We start from the raw sequence: 21,292 nt of genomic DNA, 5'->3' as shown, positions 1-21,292 counted from the left end.
GTATAATATATTATGCTGCAAAATTATACAAAACTACATAATTTCTGAATTATAAAGTTCGTCGTTGCATACTTTTACAACTACAAACAGAGTCAAAGCGTGTAAAAATATAGGTTATGTTGACAGAAGATTGTAAAACAGGCTCATGATGTTATTTAAAGCGACACAAATAAAAACTAATCATGAATTAGACTTTAGATCTTGTGGTGAACTGAAGATTCTCATCAATTCAAAAGAGTAATGTAACACAGTACACACAGGATGTGGTATAGTGCTCTGGGCAGCGGGTAATGGACATGCTACACTAAGATTAATTTTCTGCAATAGCTTTAGATCCAAACTTATTACAGTATCCTACGGGAAAACTGCACTTTTTCGAGATAAAAATTTGATTTCTGTAAACGCAGAACGTAAAATTCTGCAAAGCCAATTTGATCAAAATCCGTTCAAACATTTTTGTGTACAAAAGTAACAAACATACTCACTTACAATTTACAAATGAGCGTGAATTTGTCGTATTAATTGTAATATTAAGATAGTAAATCATAACACATTAACAACTTCCAATACAGATTTCAATGATTTCCCTTGTTGTAATCCCAAACGGATCGCTAAGTATTTTCAAAGAGCTATGCAGCTTTGTGATCTAGCAAGCATTTACTATTTTATTCAACACGTTTTATGAGCTTAACTTGAATATTACTATAAATTAAAGCAAGCTTTGAGTAAAGGCAAATACTTGGTAAGTCTAGCTAAGCTTTTAATTAATAAATGAGCTTATTTTACCGAGAAATATATTAATTCCTAAGGATCACTGTAGACGAGTACGCGAAACAGAGCAGATTTATTATTTATAAACTGAAGCTTAAACTTTTTATGCAGACATAATATTTTAGTTGTAAAAACAACTGTTTATAATATACACCTTATCATATCAAGCAGTTTTATTTTATAAAGCCTACAATAAGTTTGTTACTTTTTCACGAAAAAAATACCGACCAGACTTTGACTCAAAAAGCATGGTAGTTTTGGATCAGTTTAACGTAGACATTTACCCTCAAAAAGTAACGTTTCCTTGGGATACTGTGACAACAAGCTAGTAAATAGCATTTATACGTCGAATAAAGCCATCCATTGATACCACAGATATTGATACTGTCAAGACGCATAGCTCTGATAACCGGCCGGGCCGGTGACGTTCGGCGCGCGTTGATGTTCTTTTTATGGGAGATTCACTCGCTTTTCCCTCCAACTCTTACGGCCGCACTCAGTGTTTTTATGAATAATTAACTTTAATTTAATTATATATTTTAAACTCCATATTTTCATCTTAAACTCGTGAATAAAAGTCAAGAAAACTTTTGAATAAATTAAAGTTTTTATTTCCCATTTGTTTTTTGTAGACTCTATATTAATATGCGAAATATTGCTATTATAATGCGACATTAAAATGCAAATATTAGACCCACGAAATTCAGGTTTTAAATAACAAAAGAAACGTGTGACCTCATTTATGAAATTCGTATCTTCACACGTTTTTCTATGCTTTTGAGTGGTTAACCAGGTTTTTGCTGGGAAATTTCGTGATTTATATGGACGTGACCTGACCGCGTAGCCTTTAATAGAACCTTTTAAGGCTTTACCTCCTAGATATGTCAACGAAATTCCAATGGATAGTTTAAATGTAAGGACAATCAAGTTCTAATTAAGCTAGGCTCGTCCGCTACAACCTAGAAACATAGAAAGTTGGACATACCCGGTTACGTGTATAATCCCCGGTCCATACACACGTTGTACACAATCCGGCGTTTCGGCGTATCCACCACAAATTTAAACACTGCCACTAATAACGAACTCGGACATGGTACATGGCGTACAGCATTCACCGAGATGAAAGCCTCACGACCTATGTTACAAACGTCCAAACACTCTCACGCTACACACTGCACACTGAACTAATATATTTACGAAAACTATTCGAAAATAGAACGTTTAACACAACATAACTTAGAAAATAAGCGGGGAAATTAAAAAACACTCGCCACGGCACAGCGGTAAGTCGAAACTAAGTTGTACATACGAGAAGAAAGACCGTTGATCGGGCGCGGACGGTAAAACAGCCCGCCTGCTTTACCCACATCGCAGGTATGACGGAGGCTCCACCCGTCTCGCTCTAGCTCGGTCGCGCGAGAGAGACGGAGCAACACGAAGTGGGAGTACAACCTGCGCGTGAGCCTTTCAACACATCCATAGCAACAGGTGAATTGTGTGTATGTGTGCGTGTTACTAGTTTTTTCCTATCGCATTCTCGATTGTGGCTCTTTGATAGTATTTTGTAGGATGATATTTTATCAGGTTGGCCGGTAGCGCCCGAACCGGTATGCAATTAAGACCGGTAAATGTACATTTAAATCGCGGGAAGGTGTTACTCAGGTATGCACTTTAGGGACATAAATAAAGCGCCTATAATAAACGAGATAGTTACACGACAATGGTTATTTACGAGACCTATAGGTACGGAATGGATAGGTATCCAAAAATAGCTAGGCTATTTTTAAACTTGCAACAGAACTTTGTTGTAATGCAAAGGTAGAAAATTCTCTAATAAGTTTACAGTAAAATGCTAAGTTAAAAGGGTGAAGTGATAGACGGACAGAAGATGTTGTTCCTAATATAACAAGTAAACAAAAACAGAGACATTTAAAATATCAGTGGATGGATATAATGGATGGAAAACTTAAACAGACAATCTGAAAATTTATATTTAAGTATCTATCAATTTTCAGATTGCCTGCTTAAGTATCTCTCAACTCTTAAATCTACTTTTAAAGTTCTGTAAATAATTGCTATTTCTGTACGTAAACAACTTAACAAACGCAGTAATTCACTCCCCTGACTAAGAAATAAATATAATACCAATTATTTTATCATTATCAAAGTTATGTAAAATATAAAATTTATAATTTAATTTCATGTTATCACCGGGAAATATAGAAGCTATAAAACAATTTTACTTAAGTTTCCTCTTGCATATGAATATTTTGTGATATAGGTACAGGAATAATTAAAATCGTAACTCTTACTTTATTTTATGTTATAAATTAGATTGTCGTAATATTTATCGGACGGCACGGTACCCTTATTCTCCTAGTTGTATACAATAATAAACAGTTTCGATATTAATAATTCCCTTTCTCTTCTCATAAAATGTGAAATAGCCGTCATGTGAATTAAACTATGTAGTTGCAAGTTGCAACTCAATCAGTTGAGTTGTTTGATGTTTTTTGACGGAGGGCCAACTACCCTGTAATTGAAAGTCACTCTGTTAAAGGAACCTTCGATTTTTGTTGGCAAATAGGTACTAGAAATGCCAATATTAAGACTACGAACTCGTGTGCCAACAGTTGTGTGTTTTAACTTTTACATAGTTATGAGCATACTGTTTTATAAGATACCAGGCTTGATCTTAGCTGTATAATGTATTGACTAGCTATTTGACCGAGCTTTGCTCAGTATTCGATAAAACACGAATAAAATGACATTTTCTAAAAATGATTCCTAGCTAGATCGATTTATCGCCCTATACTTATACTAAATTTCATGAAAATCGTTGGAGCCGATTCCGAGATTCCAATTATATATTTATATATATACAAGAATTGCTCGTTAAAAGATATAAGATAAGATAAGATATCTAATGAAAGTAGTAGAATCAAGGTACAGTAACTATAATAATATATTCCGAGCCACTCTGAGGTAAAATATCTTCAGACTATACGCTAAATGATGAATGTCATAGGTTTTGAATTCCAACACCTTTATCGACTGGATTATCGATAGATATGCCAAATGCCAATAAATATGTCAGCCCTAAATTCCATTTTTTTACCAAAGGTATTTCATATGTCACAGACGTATCTTTCGAGAAATAGATAGCCATCACTAAAAAAGGAATTCCGCAGGGAGCCAGGGACCGCGCATATTCTAAGTTCTAACTACTTAAAAATGTGCCTATAACTATATCCACGTTGTAATTAATAATATTTAAAATATCAAGATTATATTGACCATCTTTTAAATATATATTATTTATAAAATAGTAAATCAATTGTAAACTAAAAATAATGAACTGTATTATTATGTTATGTATTGTATTATGTATATAGATAGAATCTAGTAGAAGGACTAAAAATAAAAAATAAATTAATTATGACCTTATGTGTAGAGACTCTAAACAGTGATGAAATCAAAACTATAATATTTCTTTTTAAATTTTGCACGCTATTGTCATAACAAAACATACCGCACTGTAAAAATAACTGTAACAACCCATGTAACCATGTTTTTGAGCAAATAAATATGATTATGATTATTATAAATCATAATCAATGTAACAAAAGGTAAAAAAATATTTTTCACCTCAATTAAAATAAAAGGCAAAAAAATCTTTTTTGACTTTTGTTATAATATAGATTATTATGGCTTTTTATACTTAACGGTCCAGAATATAATTTATAAAACATCAGCTTTTAGTATTTGGTCCAGTAGTGACCTTGATTTACGGAGTGATAAATGACGGGACCCTCTCAACAGATTGGCAGCACCATTGCTTGTGGATTGACAATTTTCATAAGGCTTTCGCAATTACATAGTGAAAGACTTTTGTTACTTATATCAGAGACCAGGACATACATATTAATGGCCCTTCTGAGCTCTGAAGCAACGTAGTTGGCTTTAAAACGTAGTTTTAATTACACTTACTTCGTTATATAATTATATACTGTTAGTCCTTCCCCTCCCTGATCCCTAAAGGGCTACAGTATCCTACCCCATGATCGATCCCCTCTCTAAGCTTATCTACTCTCCTTCCCTTTATCCCACTAGTGTACTCTTGCCGGGCCTCACGGCCCTATAACTAATGTATATATATATATATATATATATATATATATATATATATATATATATATATATATTAGTCTCTGGTTTTAGTTTAAAACTTTAAGTACAAAACTTTTATTTGGGCTATTTTTGCGTGGAAAATAACCCTTTTTATAGATATAAGCGCGCTGGTATAAACTGCAATTTATAAACAGAAGCACAGGGCCTTCCTTTTATTCTTCCTCATAGCAATAAAGGAAGCAAGTGTAAATATGTGGCCAGTTTTATGAGTACATATTCGACAAATACACGACACATCTAACCTCTATATAGGACGTAATGAGATTGAACCAAAGATGTCAAAACTTAGGGATATGGCACATATTCATAGAAGTGTTCCCAAACTATTAACAGTTGGTATTCTGGTGCCTTCTGACATCTCTGTAGCCAAATCTTGTTAAATCTTTATAGCCAGTAAACTTTTACAGTTCGGAACACGCCCATTATTATTTACATAGTTAACAATTAGTATAAACAACTCATTCATCAGCAACAACAATTTTCTGTATTCTCACCAGTTAACTGGTGCAATAAGGAACACACCCAAAGTAGCACCAGTTATATAAATTTCTTAAATAAAGAAACGGAGCCTACCCAAAAATCTCTCATTATCGATAACCATTTTTGTTATAATAATATGCCATGTGTATTATACGTACGTCTGTCGGACGAGGCTATCCCTCCTATTCGCAAGGAATCAAACAATTTTCCTAGGTTTTGTGTGTACATTGCTTAAATGTTAGAATGTTCCTAAACCCAAAGGAACCCACTTTTTACCAGGCCTTATGTTTTATTGCCATATCTACTATACATGCATTTCATGGGTACATAAGTCAAAACTTCCCTTCAGTCTTTCTTTTTGGACCAAGCAATTTGCTTAAGTGCCATGTCTACCTATACATACGTCTATCAGACGAGGATGTCCCCAGCCTATTTGCAGAGAATCAAACAATTTCACTACGTTTTGTGGGTCCCAGCGGAGGCCTATTTATTTTTAGTGATCCAATTTAGATATCCCTTTTGTGTTCCAATTGATTGTTATTAAATTACTTTTGAATGTAATAAAATATAGTAGTTTACCGTAAGATTTTCTATTAAGAGGATACACCAGGGACGAGAGAAATTGAAAATAGGTATTTGAAAATGTATTGCTGTCTCACCAATCTCAAGTCTCCCACCGCAGAGCGCGATAGAGACAACACGACAAAAGTTCTAATAAAAGAACAGAAAATCTTCGATTCGTTGTCCGCTGATTCCTCCTCCAAAACTTAACCGATTTAAGTACTTTTTTCATTAAGAATTAAAGCAAGGCTTGAGCTGTGTTCCTATGTTTTATTTTTTTTGTATTTTCTAGCCAGTTTTGTATTCTGGGTGTTTGAACACACAGGCAAAACTGGCCATTTTTTTGGGTTTTTGGACGTTCTTATCTTTTTCAATAATAAAATTATGAAAAAAAAAAGAAAACATAGGGACATGCTAATAGTAGCCATAGATATTCAGGAAAAAAATCATAACTCTACCGGCATTATCCAGGGAGGAAACAGGGGACAGCGTTTGTATGGAAAAACGGCGGTGTGGACACTCTTAATGTTAACAGAATTATACTTGTTAGTTGTTACCTAAACTTGAGACTAGATTTAGAGAGACAAAATCAGAAACTTAATTTTTAGTAACTTTTACATCCTTACTAATAATAATAAGAGCTTTATTATGTATATAGACGATAACGTATATATAATGTATTGTTATACAATGTTTTGTAAGGTCAAAACATTGTGTCTTATCTGATAACGTTAGAAAAGTCGCTTGATGCAGGACTTGGTAATTGCACACCTGTGTGCACGATGTTGATATTTTAGTCAGAAAGAGTTTATTAACATACATTTTTAACCACTTTGACATTGGCAACTCATTACGGGGCCATTTATAGGTATATATAAAACTGACATGGTGATCTATCAACGCACAGCCCAAACCACTGGACGGATCGGGCTGAAATTTGGCATGCAGGTAGATATTATGACGTAGGCATCCGCTATGAAAGGATTTTGATCAATTCCACCTCCAAGGGGTTAAAATAGGGGATGAAAGTTTGTATATAATAATACTTCTTAACGCGAGCGAAGCCGTGGGCAAAAACTCGTTTTTAAATAAGAAGAAGAACATACATTTTTTATGATGAAATATTACAGTAGATTGTCTACTTTCTGAGCCCAGGAACTAAAAAGAAGTTCGTGTTTTTTCCCTTCTTCCTAGAAAGGAATGCTAAAATCTACAGTGTAAAGTGTTGGTAAGAGACTTACCAGCGTCGATGTATTTGAGGACGAACTGGACGTCAGGTCCCAGCGCCTCCGCCAATTCTAGAGGTAGCTCGTTGTCTTTCAGGACGTGCACTGAAATAGAAAAAAAAAAACAAATTTCAAACAAAGCAATCTTGTATTATATATTTATGATTAGGTTCGCAAGTTATCAGTATGTTGGCAGCAGCGTTGTCAGACGTCCCGATTTTTTCATCAAAATGAAATGTCCCACGCAGGACAGGCTCAGTCCCGCTTTTCGGGGAAAGCCCGAACGTACGTGCAGCGTGCTAAAGAAAGGTGCGTCATAAAGATAAGAGTGTGGGAGGTAGAGGGGTGGATTTTCTTTAGCGATATGATCGATTATCACGTAAACGTTATATTAACGCAAATAAAAAGATAAAGATTAAAAAAACTTTTGATTTTATACCTTTTTTTACTTTGTCTCGCTTTTGACTGAATAATCCCGCTTTTTCACTCTAAAAGTTCCAGTCCCGACTTGGCACAAAAAAAATCTGGCAACGCTGGCAGAGAGTTAAGAGGATACACCAGGGGCGAGAGAAATTGAAAATAGGTATTTGAAAATGTATTGCTGTCTCACCAATCTCAAGTCTCCCACCGCAGAGCGCGATAGAGAAAACACGACAAAAGTTCTAATAAAAGAACAGAAAATCTTCGATTCGTTGTCCGCTGATTCCTTCTCCAAAACTTAACCGATTTAAGTAATTTTTTCATTAAGAATTAAAGCAAGGCTTGAGCTGTGTTCCTATGTTTTATTTTTTTTGTATATTTTAGCCAGTTTTGTTTTCTGGGTGTTTGAACACAGAGGAAAATCTGGCCATTTTTTTGGGTTTTTGGACGTTCTTATCTTTTTTAATAATTAAATTATGAAAAAAAAGAAAACATAGGGACATGCTAATAGTGGCCATAGATATTCAGGAAAAAAATCATAACTCTACCGGCATTATCCAGGGAGGAAACAGGGGAGAGCGTTTGTATGGAAAAACGGCGGTATGGAATCCTCTTAAAACTAAGTAGCTAGCTTTTATCACTAAAAAACTGTGCTTATTCAATAAAATTCGAGCTAAAGATCTGTTTCTCCTACAACCTAAATCGCTGAAACGATTTAGGTGAAGGTTTGAGTTCTTGGAAGAAACGTAAAGTACTCACAAATTAATAATGCGCATGCAAATCTTCGCCAATTGTCGTAATCACGAAAACACCCGAATCTATGAAACTTGCATTTTGCACCTTGTTCAAAGGAAATAGAAGTAAATATCATATAGCCGGTGGCTGTCCGCTGTCGCTGACTCACCGGGAAGCCATCGCGGCGTTACCATGGTAACGTCCAAGTAACGTCAGGCACCTCTTTGTCGCTGCAAAGCGCTGTTTTTCCTAAACTTAAGTTTAAAATAGCGCTTCCAGCGACGTCTTCCGAGAAATACGATCGTTGCCGAAAAGTTACGAAAATTTCTATGCGCATTATCACTTTGGGAGCACTGTACTTTTTATTTACTTTGTAATAATAACGAGTATGTAAACATTGCGTAGGTAGGTTAAAAGACAGTTAACTTTCAATTACAAGAAAATTAATCGACAGCAGCTTAGTAACCTAGCCACCAGTTAGCCATGTCAAGAACCCGCTATATAATACACAAAAAGTGGCAGTTTATTAATATTTTGTATTATACCGCTAAGAAAAACTAAATATTATTATACCCCTCCTGAGTTAAATGAAAAACTGTATAGTAGTACGAACGTACGAAGTTGATTAATCCTAGGCAGATGGGGTATCTACGTAGTTTGGTCGCGATACGTTAAGCCCAGCCAGATCACAATTATTAACATTGAATTGACATGATCCGACCAAATGACGTTGGTCCATCAATTGTCTATGAATTAATGTACACGATGGTACCATCGAGGAAATAGATTCATAGGCAGTTGATGGACCTACGTCATTTGGTCGAATTATTTCAATTTAATTTTTTTTTTTTTTCTTTATTTATTAAAGAGGGTTTGTTCGCTTTGCGAGCATGTCACCCTCATAGGAACATACATAATAATTTATGTCCTAAACTTAATGCCTAACTTAACTAATTTATATAACATGCTAGCCTCTTTTGATTTTGGGAAAGAAAGAATACTATTACATACTCCTATCTGACATACATCAATATTATACTCGTATAGAATTCTACGTCTCTCGACTTCGTTCCGAATACATTCGATTAAAATATGGTACACGTCTTCCACCACGCCGCATTCTGAACAATTTGGTGATGTGATTTTTCCCATCAATGAAGCGAAACTATTTAAAGGAAGATGTCCGGAACGAAGTCTGAGGCTCAGCACAATATCTTGCCTGCTCATATCGGCATCATCGAACCAAGGTCTTTTTGGTATAGTCATTTGCATAGTTCTATACCACACTCCTTTTGATAATGACCGTTCATCAAAATATTCTTTCCATAACCGGTATCCTTGAGATTTTACGTTAGTTAAAATATTAGTATAGTCAGGAAGACGCCCAACTATATCGCCCTGCGTGGTTGCTTCTTTTGCTAAACCATCTACCCTTTCGTTGTCTATGATGCCGATATGAGCAGGTATCCACTGTAATATAATCTCTTTGCCAGACCTAATCAAACTTAAAATACATGCCACGATATCATAAGCTAACTGCGTACATCGATCATTAGAAGAACACTTTAATACGTGCTATTTCAATTTAATGTTAATCGTGATCTGTCGGCTGATCTTGATTCAGGCAGATGGGTTCGCGTTGTGTCCAACCGACACAACGCGAACCCATCTGCCTGAATCAACTTATCTGATAGTACATTTTGAAGGTCGATTCTCATAATATTATCTCGTGAAATACACTATGCCGAAGTTCCGCGGCGGAAATTCCGCATGATTACGTCAGCAATGTTAAACGCATACAATATAATACGACGGAATTTCGTCATGGTGTGTCATCGGTAATTTAAAATACATTGCAGGCGAAATCAAGCCGAACTTCCGCCGCGGAAATTCGGCATGATGTGTTTAGACACTTATGTTTTAACTGCCATCAAAGTGACATTCAAGTTATAACAATCGGGACCCATAACAACTTCCTCCACGATTTCTCACGATATCGGCTCATTTATTCCAAAGACATCAAGGAAGATGTATGCGACATTCAGAATGCAATATGTAAAGTACTAATTGTACACTTGTTAGGGCCCTGTGACATGCAACCTGCAATCATGCGCCATCAGTCATCCGAGTGATCGATATTCAGAGTCAGTGTGGTCGGGCCATTAAACTGTAACCACCGGACCAGTTTTCCGGTGTAGGTACTATAGGAAAAACAACGAATTGCAGTCTATGGGACTGGCGGCAGGAGTGGAGATGAAACAGCAGTGGACGTTTTCGCCACGGGGCAGAAAGAGGTAGTTTACTTATTTTTCTATGTTGCGCAGTCGGTCTATTCCGCCCCGATCTTACGTAGTTTCGAATGGGTTCCGTGTCCTGACGATAGTTCAACACATTTTTTCCCATACCAAAAATGCAACTGGAAAAGTCCTCAGTTTAAATACGTCTAAATTTTATCACGGAAATGCTGAATCCTGACGAAGAATAATAACATTGGATGGTTTATATTTCGGAAAAGAAAATTTCTGCGTTTTTCACGTGTAAAATGCAATCTTTCCATTTTTTTCATCGTAAACAGTAAAACTAGCGCCATCGCCCATCTAGTATATAATTAACTTTATGAGATAAGTGTGAAGTAAGAGATAAACTGTGTGGCTTTACTAATTTAAAGGTTAAAGTAAGTGAAGAGAACGGACGCCGGTTGTAAACCAACAATAAAAACGCCTATCCTTTTAGTAATGGCAATAATTATACGTGCAATTATGTATTCTCCGTAGGCTCTCACGATATCAATAAACATAAAAACTACAAGCTGTTATTATTTAATCTATAAGCACGGTATTTTTACTGTACTAGTTTAAATTGCGAATAATAATAAATCTTTTATTTGCACATAATAAAAATACCGTATACAAAGTGATAAAACAATATAAGACGAAAAATTCTTATTTATAATTGGAATCTCGGAATCGGCTCTAACGATTTTCATGAAATTTAGTAATATAGGGGGTTTCGGGGGCGATAAATCGATCGAGCTAGGTAGGCTAGCTAGCTAGCTAGGAATTTGTTGAAAATGTTATATTTTTAAACGGGTCACCTGATGGAAAGCAACTTCCGTCGCCCATGGACACTCGTAGCATCAAAAGAGCTGCTGGTACGTTGCCGGCCTTTTAAGAGGGAATAGGGTAATAGGGGAGGAATGGGAAGGAAAGGGAAGGGAATAGGGTAGGGGATTGGGCCTCCGGTAAACACACTTACTCGGCGAAACACAGCGCAAGCGCTGTTTTACGCCGGTTTTCTGTGAGAACGTGGTATTTCTCCGGTCGAGCTGGCCCATTCGTGCCGAAGCATGGCTCTCCCACGTTTGAGCATTTAATTCGTGTTTTATCGAATAGGTACCGAGCAAAGCTCGGTCAAATAGCTAGTGATAAATTATAAGTTATAACAATTAACCCATCAATCCCCGAGCGGCACCCGGCTGTCGCAACTCGCACCTCTTCCTAACAAGTGTTAGTTTCCTGTAAAAGTAACCCAAATAATAACTTTAATTGCAACTTATCTAATCAAATAATTAAATTTAATCTTACACTTGAATGGCCAAAATGCTAACGTTACGCGATGTAAGTGTGTGAAAAAGGCCATGTTAGTGGGTCAACTTAAATAGAACCGACAACAAAAGACAAGCGGAAGTAAGATCTTTCTTACAGACAACGAGATCAAAATACAGGTTGTTATACGTTTAAATGACTTTCAGGTCAACATATAAAAGTATCTAAGATTATATCACAAGACTTAAGTAGATGTAGTAAATGTTCTTTTGAACACTCTACTGTTAAAAGTGATGGAAAATATTATTATACTAGATGATGCCCGTAACACCGTTGTGCCAAAACTCGTTTATCACGCAAGAACCGTACATTTTTCCGGGACAAAAAGTGTTATATGTCCTTTCCCGGGACTCAAAGTATCTCCATGCCAAATTTCAGCAAAATCGGTCCAGCGGTTTGGGCATGAAGAGGTAACAGACAGACAGACAGATACACTTTCGCATTTATAATATTATAGTATAGTATAGTATAGTATAATATAGTATAGTATAGTATAGTATAGTATAGTATAGTATAGTATAGTATAGTATAGTATAGTATAGTATAGTATAGTATAGTATAGTATAGTATAGTATAGTATAGTATAGTATAGTATAGTATAGTATAGTATAGTATAGTATAGTATAGTATAGTATAGTATAGTATAGTATAGTATAGTATAGTATTGTATAGTATAGTATAGTATAGTATAGTATAGTATAGTATAGTATAGTATAGTATAGTATAGTATAGTATAGTATAGTATAGTATAGTATAGTATAGTATAGTATAGTATAGTATAGTATAGTATAGTATAGTATAGTATAGTATAGTATAGTATAGTATAGTATAGTATAGTATAGTATAGTATAGTATAGTATAGTATAGTATAGTATAGTATAGTATAGTATAGTATAGTATAGTATAGTATAGTATAGTATAGTATAGTATAGTATAGTATAGTATAGTATAGTATAGTATAGTATATTATAGTATATAGTATGGAAGTTTGGATTTTGGAAATAGGGAGCAAGTGGGCAGCTCTATAGCTTAATGATAAATACGAGCAAAATCAAGCAAGTATTATAATTTTACAGAATGCTGAATGTGATACTCTTAAAATACTTCGCATTTAAAGAATTACAATGGGAACTATATTTTCTATCACCAAAATTTATATTTGTCATCAAGTTGTATCACCTAATAAATAGATCTATCGCCACGAAATATTTTCGTTCTCAGATAAACAAAAATTGTTCCCAGGTATGAATTATCAAATTAATGTTAATATATGTGTAAAATAAGAGATCGATAACCAATAAAATTATATTGCATTACATAAATATAAACTTCGTTCTTATAATAACAGTTTTGTTACTTAAATAATAGCTCTGTGCTCAGAATGGTAGATCTGTCACCAAATAAATCGATTATCGATCCCTGACTGCGACTCCTTTTTATTTGATATTTTGTCACCAATACAGTAGTAACATTTTATTTCGTTCAGATATTAAATTAATAGTATTCTTTACCAATTTAATACATCAATTTATAATTTTAATGAAAAAATGATCAAAGGGGCGGAGACAAATTGGCGCGCTTTAAAAATTTACCAATCCGGCCTCAACGATGGGTAGTAGGTAACTAGGTTCGATTTTTTTTTAATTATTTTAACTTTAATTAAGTGTTTTATCTACTATTCTGCTAGCCATAAGCCAGCTATTTTAAACCAGCGCTGATTGTTCAGTGGTAATTATTTTAAACAATAAATATTGATTATTTTGACTTTAATTGTTTTATTTACTACTCTGCTAAAAATTTTATTTAAATATAATTTATACTACCAGTGGAAATTTAGAACCTTGGGAGTCTAGTTAAGTAGCAGAATCTTTTGGTTGAAACGATGATGACAACCCTAATTTTTTATTTGAACTTAATGCAATTTTCTAGTAACATAATATGATTTATTGGTGATCTCTTTAAATTGGTTTGCTTAAATACTTATTAGGACACACCTATTATAATACATACAAAAACATTTATTTGGTACTAGACCTTATATCTCATGATTTTAGGTGATTTATTGTGGAACTGATTTTGCATTGTTTGGTGACTACATTTTGGTGACAGATCTACTATTTTGAGGACAAACCCTATTATTTAAGAAACACAAAACTAATTAAATTGGTGATAGCTTAAATGATACCCAATTACAATGTTACCCAATTGCGAGGTACACTTAGCGAGGGAAATATTGTAATAAGGAAAAACAATACGCGTACCGTGACCGGTCTCCGTAAGGCGGGTTCATTATGTCAAATTATAGTTGTTATGGGAATAACCTCCTCGCGTGTTTCTGAAATTGCGCTAAACTTACACGACGCAAAAATGTAACTCCAACTCGTGACTCGGTTGGAATTCAAATAGGGATAGACTTGGCTAATTGACTAATTAGGTTAATTTGAGGTTTATTATAATATTCGTAATAAGATTCTCTGGATTTGCCAAACAATAAGTAAATAGTAAGAAGAAAAGCTAAAGTTTCTTTGAAGATTTCAGATAGCAAAAGATATTGAAGATCAATTATTAGCCTAACCAAAATGACTAATGTACTTGTGAATGTGCGAGTTTTTTTTTAATGTAATAAGGGGACAAACGAGCAAACGGATCACCTGATGGAAAGCAACTTCCGTCGCCCATGGACACTTGCAACATCAAAAGAGCTGCAGGTGCGTTGCCGGCCTTTTAAGAGGGAATAGGGAAGGGTAAGGAAGGGAATAGGGACGGGTAGGGATTGGGCCTCCGGTAAACTCACTCACTCGGCGAAACACAGCGCAAGCGCTGTTTCACGCCGGTTTTCTGTGAGCCCGTGGTATTTCTCCGAGTGTCAGTAGTTTCGTGTCTGGAAGTCCATGTATGATAGAGACGACGGGCAGTCACTGCGTGAGGCCTTGTCAGTATGTACGAGTGTTAGTTTCGGGATAATAAAAGGCCAAGTTTATTGTCGAATATTTGTTTCGTTGTTGTAACTCGGAGAGTAAGTAATAAGTGACTAGTGAGACTCTATAAAAATATATGTTATAGTAAATGATGCTCAATATAATAATAATAATAATAATAACGTCTGTGCCCCATGGACGCCTCACACCACGTCAGTCTGGCCCCGTGCTGAGTACCTGAAGGACTTGTGTTACGGGTACCAGACAACGGAAATATTATATTTAATACTTTTAAACTATACATATATACTTATTTAAGATTTTTATTATAATATGATACATAATATATTTTTAATACACATCCATGACCTTTGAAATCGTTTTGTTCCGTCGGCGGGATTCGAACCCGCGACCTCCGGCTTGAGCTACCAACAGCTCACCAACTGAGCCACAGAGGTGGTCAATAGTATTTTTGTTAGAATGATCCATACTTGCACGTCATCAAAACATGTACCAAAGCGATTACGAGGAATCATAAAACGCAATAATGCACTGTAAAGTACAAGACCGTTGGTCGAGTGAAAATGACATTTCGGACATATCTTTCTCACGGAAGACTCGATCGGGCAGCAATTACTGACTTTTTGCTCGGACATAAACTCTCTCGGGGACCCTTGATCGATGCAATGACAAAACTTGACAGTGATTAAACCTTCACGGGGATAAAACGTTCATGCATATGCATATAACAGCGAAGCCACGTACGTTGCGTTGGGGCGTGTCGCCGCAGCGAGTTGCTGCGAAAAGCCAAATAATTCTATGATATTGTGCCACAGTCCGTGTCAACTGTCAAGCGTCCATGGCCTAATGGGTAGACGTTTGGTGTTTTCTGATCTCAAGTACATAATACGGACGCTCGTACGGCGAAGAAAAACATCGTGAGGAAACCCGCACATAGTTGGTCCCAGACGTATTGACTAGTTCTTTTCTCTGGACTAGGCCGACTATGATGCGAGAATGCCGTATGCGCTTGGGCAACCATACGGACATTTAAAAATCTTGTCCCAGGCCCTACAGTATTTCGAGAGTGGTTACTTCGCTTTGAAAAATGCTGTATAAATCATCCATAGCGGATGTAAAGGCCTAGTTTTTTTTTATGTCAAAGTGATTCAGTATGTCGATGTGTTTTGACAGAAAAATGTTTGGAGATGAAGTAAGTGGCAGAATGACGCGCTGTGCTACCCATAAACCTATACGACAGTATATATTAAGTCTATGGTGCTACCACATACTGCATACTGCATTTATTGGCATAATATACTGCACATACTGTACCTCTGCGTTATTATTGCGTTCCGACGACACAACGCATCGCAATGCAACAGGGTAATGTGGCGTCACTCTAAAATACTGTTATTTAATTAAATGAGTAGCGGATTCTTCATGGATTCTTACACTGTACACAGCTGATATTGACAAAGTTTTTAATGGCTACACTTGTATACTTAGAAGCAGGTATCAGTACAAAGTAGGTAAGTACTAAGTAGTATACAGTTCTTTTTTTTGCAGTCCTACAAATAAGTTGCGAATTAGTTACTAATGCGATAATTTCTAAACGTGTCTCTTGAGAGCCAGATAAGTATTATTTATGTGTGATTCGAGAGCCTCAAAAAACACTTACCAAAAATCAAAATTTGTTCAGTGCTTTTTCGTGAAGAAGCAACAAATACACACATAAACTTTCGCCTTTACAATTATTATAGTATTGACTGATACGCTATATCCATGTTGATACGTACATTATATCTAGAGCCCATTGACATCATTTTGGGGTATTGTCTGACAACATAATGAAGGTCATTCCGCCTACAATAGCCCGGTCCCGATGTGGAGTGGACCCCATTAATCACCATGTTCTGGTGTTTAATCCCACTGTGATAAGGGAAAGTATGGTTTATTCATGTTTGTCAACAGTTAATCAACGGTTACCTTTTGTGGTTTTTCTGTTCTGTGCACTTTGTGTGGCAAAAGGCATGCGAAGTTTTTTTTTTAAATGAAATAAGGGGACAAACGAGCAAACGGGTCACCTGATGGAAATCAACTTCCGTCGCCCATGGACACTCGCAGCATCAGAAGAGCTGCAAGTGCGTTGCCGGCCTTTTAAGAGGGAATAGGGTAATAGGGGAGGGAAGGGAAGGGAATAGGGGAGGGTAGGGGATTGGGCCTCCGGTAAACTCACTCACTCGGCGAAACACAGCGCAAGCGCTGTTTCACGCCGGTTTTCTGTGAGAACGTGGTATTTATCCGGTCGAACCGGCCCATTCGTGCCGAAACATGGCTCTCCCACGTAAATGTTAAAAAAAAACTAATTTTAAGTAGACTGCTTTTAAAAGAAATTAGTTCCAATATTTAAAATCCTATATTATTTTTACCCGACTGCCAGGAGAGTGATGTGCTTAGCGCGTATCTTGTTATACTGCATGCTTAGGATTTTGCTAAGTGTTTTAAGTGCGTTTATTTCGTTTGAAGTCGTAGTCGTGTATGTCGTTTGTCGCTACAAATTACACAAAGATTCACATGCAAACATAGCATGTAATATCTATATTATTATTGTACAGTCAGCAGTAAAATTCTCAGGTGAAGAATGTCCGTGTCCTGGAACATGTATGGAGTGTAAATTTTTCCAGGATAAAAGGTATCCTGTGTCCTTTCCCAGGACTCAAAGTATCTTCTTACCCAATTTCAGAAAAATTGGTTTAGCGGTTTGGGCGCGAAGAGGTTACAGACAAGCAGATTTTCGCACTTATAATATTAACCAGATAGGTATAGATTATGAAATTTTTTGCCATAACATTTGATATACACCACTGCGCCCTCTCTATATTTAGCTAATGGTGGCCGCGTAAAATAATGTATTTTTCATATTATAATATGATTTTAGTAAGTACGCCAATAAAGTATTACACTATTATTACACAATAAAGTATTACTACATTACACCTACACTTAACACTACCTTTTTTAAGGCTGAGTGTACATCGTTTGTCCACATTGTCCCACGGCGATTTGCAAACTCTATCATGTACAGTTAGCGAATTAAAAGTCGTTTTGCTCGCTACCCTCCACACTTTTCCCATAACTTATCTCGATGATTTATCACACAAATGACTACAAGTTCTGACAGGCACTGTTTAGGGTGCATTTATTAGGGTTTTTTTATTGGCCTTTAGCTTAAGTCAATTAGTGAGGAGGTAAAAAGGTACCGAGTGGATTAATTAGTGTTTTAAATTATTATTATTTTTTTCCTTAATTTATTTAAGGTCGTTTTCAACATCAAGGTCATTAAACGACCACCTTAAATACAAATAATTTTAGCTCAAATACAATTATACATATTAATCAATTTAAATTATTTATTTGCTATTAAATACGTGTTAAATAGCTGAACAAACGGTTTAATTTTCTAGAGAGTGAGTTTTGCATTCCGAATAAAGTTCCAACTATAACTTTTTCTATGACAGTAATTATTGAAAAAAAAACGCCGTTTCATACAAAAGTGTAACGTATAATAACAATTTTGTAAGAAACCGCGTTTTATTTGCGAACAATTCTGTTGCGAAAATATAGTCGTAAATTTTCCGTGATTAAAACTATCCTCATTCTTTCCCGGACTTCTGAAACGGTTCAGCGGTTAAAATAACAAACCGTATTTCGTTATAAAGATTTTGGATGTCTACGTATGCTTACGCAAATATTAATTATAAAAGTTTGCTGAGGAATTATTCCGCAAGCATACTTTACTTTTTAACAATGGTACATTATAATCTCGTCTCAAGTAATCACATCTTAAATCCAGTTAGCTTCTTTAATAAGCATTGTTATCAGTGAGATCTGCGTAGGTAGGACATGTCGCAGTAATTCGTGCTCGATCATGTTAACAATATGAGCTCGAGTCAGCGTAATGGTTGTATGGTAATTAAATCGTGAATTATATTGTTATTATGAAGTATGTGTTGTGAAATTAGTGCTTAGTATGCTTACGTATTAATTCATAGAATACTATAGACTTTTAAGGATGTTTTGTCGCATGGATAGCTTTGCCAGAGTAGACAGAATGATAGAGTATGCCGACTTAGAACTGATGTTGAAATTTTTAAATTTGACGTATTATGACGAAAATCGTCGCTAGGGTTGTTAACTTGTTACCTACGAATTTAAAACTATATATATATATATATATATATATATATATGACATATTCGCTGGACGTGTTCCTCTTTGGCCGTATTGTTGTTTGTGTTTTGTGTGTGTTGTGCGATTAAAATTGTCAGAATCCAATTTTAAAATCTTTATTTTAGATATTTAAAAATAAATTATTTTAGCCAGCGCGAGGCACATTCCGTTCATAATCCTAGTGAAACCCGACGAATTTGACAGATATTGGAAACCTGTCCGTTTCTTTGCAGTCGAACTACTGGTCGTTATGTCTATTGTGGCTTTGCCATGGGAGCGTAATAGCGAAAAACTTGTAGCTCAATAAAAATACATTACAATTGCATTACATTGAAAGAAGCCTCGGAAGAATGTCGCATCGCTTCATCACGTTGCAATCGTATATTATATCGCATAAATATATTATGGCATAGCAAAACTGAAACTGAAATTTTAAAAAAAACTCGAATTTTGAACAGCTACTTAATTGCATCTATTCGAATTTTTAATAGCTACTTAATTTATTAATAATCGCTTAATCAGATTGCCGTGTAGTCTAACTTAAAAGGCGCTATCAAAGGCGGTTTGCGGGCGGAGCGGTTGAATTCTCGGTGCTCGCTAAAATGAGCGCCCTGCAACGACTCCGCTTGAAAACCACCAACGTTATCAGGTTCAACATTCCAAAATGTCTTACCACCATAATGCGGGTGTACGCTCAGCAGCAGGCAGGGCTCGTCGCCGGGCTCCCGGCAGCAGTCGAGCACGTCGCGGCCCGTCGTCAGCGGCGTGACGGGCACCGCCGCCGGCGACCACCCCGCGCCGCTCTCGCACCACACGCGCACGATCATCTGGAAGACGACATGGAGGTTATGATGCCTTCAATACATGTTGGACGAGCGTAGACGCGAGCCTAGTGAAGTCGACACAAGGCAAGGGCTACTGTCTACACGTTTTGCAAGGGTAGGTTAAGGGCTTGACATGACTGGAAATGTCTGGAATTGTATAGAATACGTCAGGAATTGAGGATGGAATTACCTGGATTATGGTTATGATATGACTGGAATTGTCTAAATTACGCCATGGAGGTTTATGACCTGGCTGGAATTATCTGGAACATGGTTATGACCTGGCTGGAACTAAAAGACGCCAGGGAGGTTATGACAAGGCTCTGGAATATACCTGATAGGTTATTACATGGCTGGTATTCAAGTCTTTAACATGTTGTCGAAAATTATGGAAAAGCTCAACTGGAACACAATGGCAAATGAAATACGCCAGGTTAATTATGAGAGGTTACGATCATCTGAAAGTTTGAACATGTCAGGTTAGTTATGCCGTTGCATAATTATCTGGAATATGTCAGGTTGTAAATTATAACAAGTTATTTTATCTGGAATAATATGTGTTAACCATCATACGAAGAAAATCAGAACCACAATATGAAGAGTAATGTCGAATGTTTCTGGGATAATTGGTAAGCGAGCTTGTATTTGTTCAGAAAAACATGAGATAAAACAACCCTAACCTAAAAACGAGGCATTATTATTTTACACAATAATATTTCTCGTAGTCATAAAGATATCGAAGGCAATGACGGAAGATCGTAGGAATTGCTTAAACGCTTTATCTACGGTATTATCTGAAATATAACACGGCTAATGATAATTTATTGAAAATAAACCCGACTTAAACTGCTTTAATGGCTGAATTCGCCGTACAGACAAACATTTCCGAATAATCAGATAATTCCAAACACACAATGTAAATTTAACATATTCACGATTTTGTAACAAAAGTTAAATTAACAAAGGCCAGCTCAGAATATTCACCGGTGAAATAATTGGATACCTGCTGGGAAACATGTAACCCCAGTAGCTTTAAAAATAAATACGACGGTTAATAAAACATCATTTTGATGGCTGGCCAATAGGCCCATATAAAATATCATCGGAACATTGTTCGTTACTGTATAGTGTATAATGATTATATTACATTATTACAATGATGAATAACCATGATTATCATTTTGATTGCGAAATTGTTTATACATATACTTAGCATACACAATCGAAGATAATCCTAGACGAATGTTTTTTTTTTTTTTATGAAATAAGGGGGCAAACGAGCAAACGGGTCACCTGATGGAAAGCAACTTCCGCCGCCCATGGACACT

The 21,292-nt window shown here is 35.9% G+C and overlaps 1 protein-coding gene across 2 annotated transcripts in view; it reads right to left on the bottom strand.

Moving 5' to 3' along the window:
• LOC121734917 (apoptosis-stimulating of p53 protein 2-like) overlaps positions 1-21,292 on the bottom strand; it is a 353,717-nt gene that overhangs the window by 228,620 nt on the left and 103,805 nt on the right. Inside the window, exons 3-4 of one of the 2 annotated variants that reach the window (XM_042125559.1) lie at positions 19,814-19,967; positions 7,245-7,334 (exon numbers count right to left, since the gene is read on the bottom strand). In XM_042125559.1, the coding sequence (XP_041981493.1) occupies positions 7,245-7,334; positions 19,814-19,967 (244 nt within the window). Of the gene's footprint in view, positions 1-1,756; positions 2,100-7,244; positions 7,335-19,813; positions 19,968-21,292 lie in introns of those variants that run through there. The other variant, XM_042125560.1, reaches the window with a different exon arrangement.

This window comes from Aricia agestis, chromosome 16 (genome assembly GCF_905147365.1).
Source record: "Aricia agestis chromosome 16, ilAriAges1.1, whole genome shotgun sequence".
Taxonomy (NCBI): Eukaryota; Metazoa; Arthropoda; class Insecta; order Lepidoptera; family Lycaenidae; genus Aricia; species Aricia agestis.
Note: the sequence above shows the minus strand (reverse complement) of the source record. Positions and strands in the feature narration are given on the sequence as shown.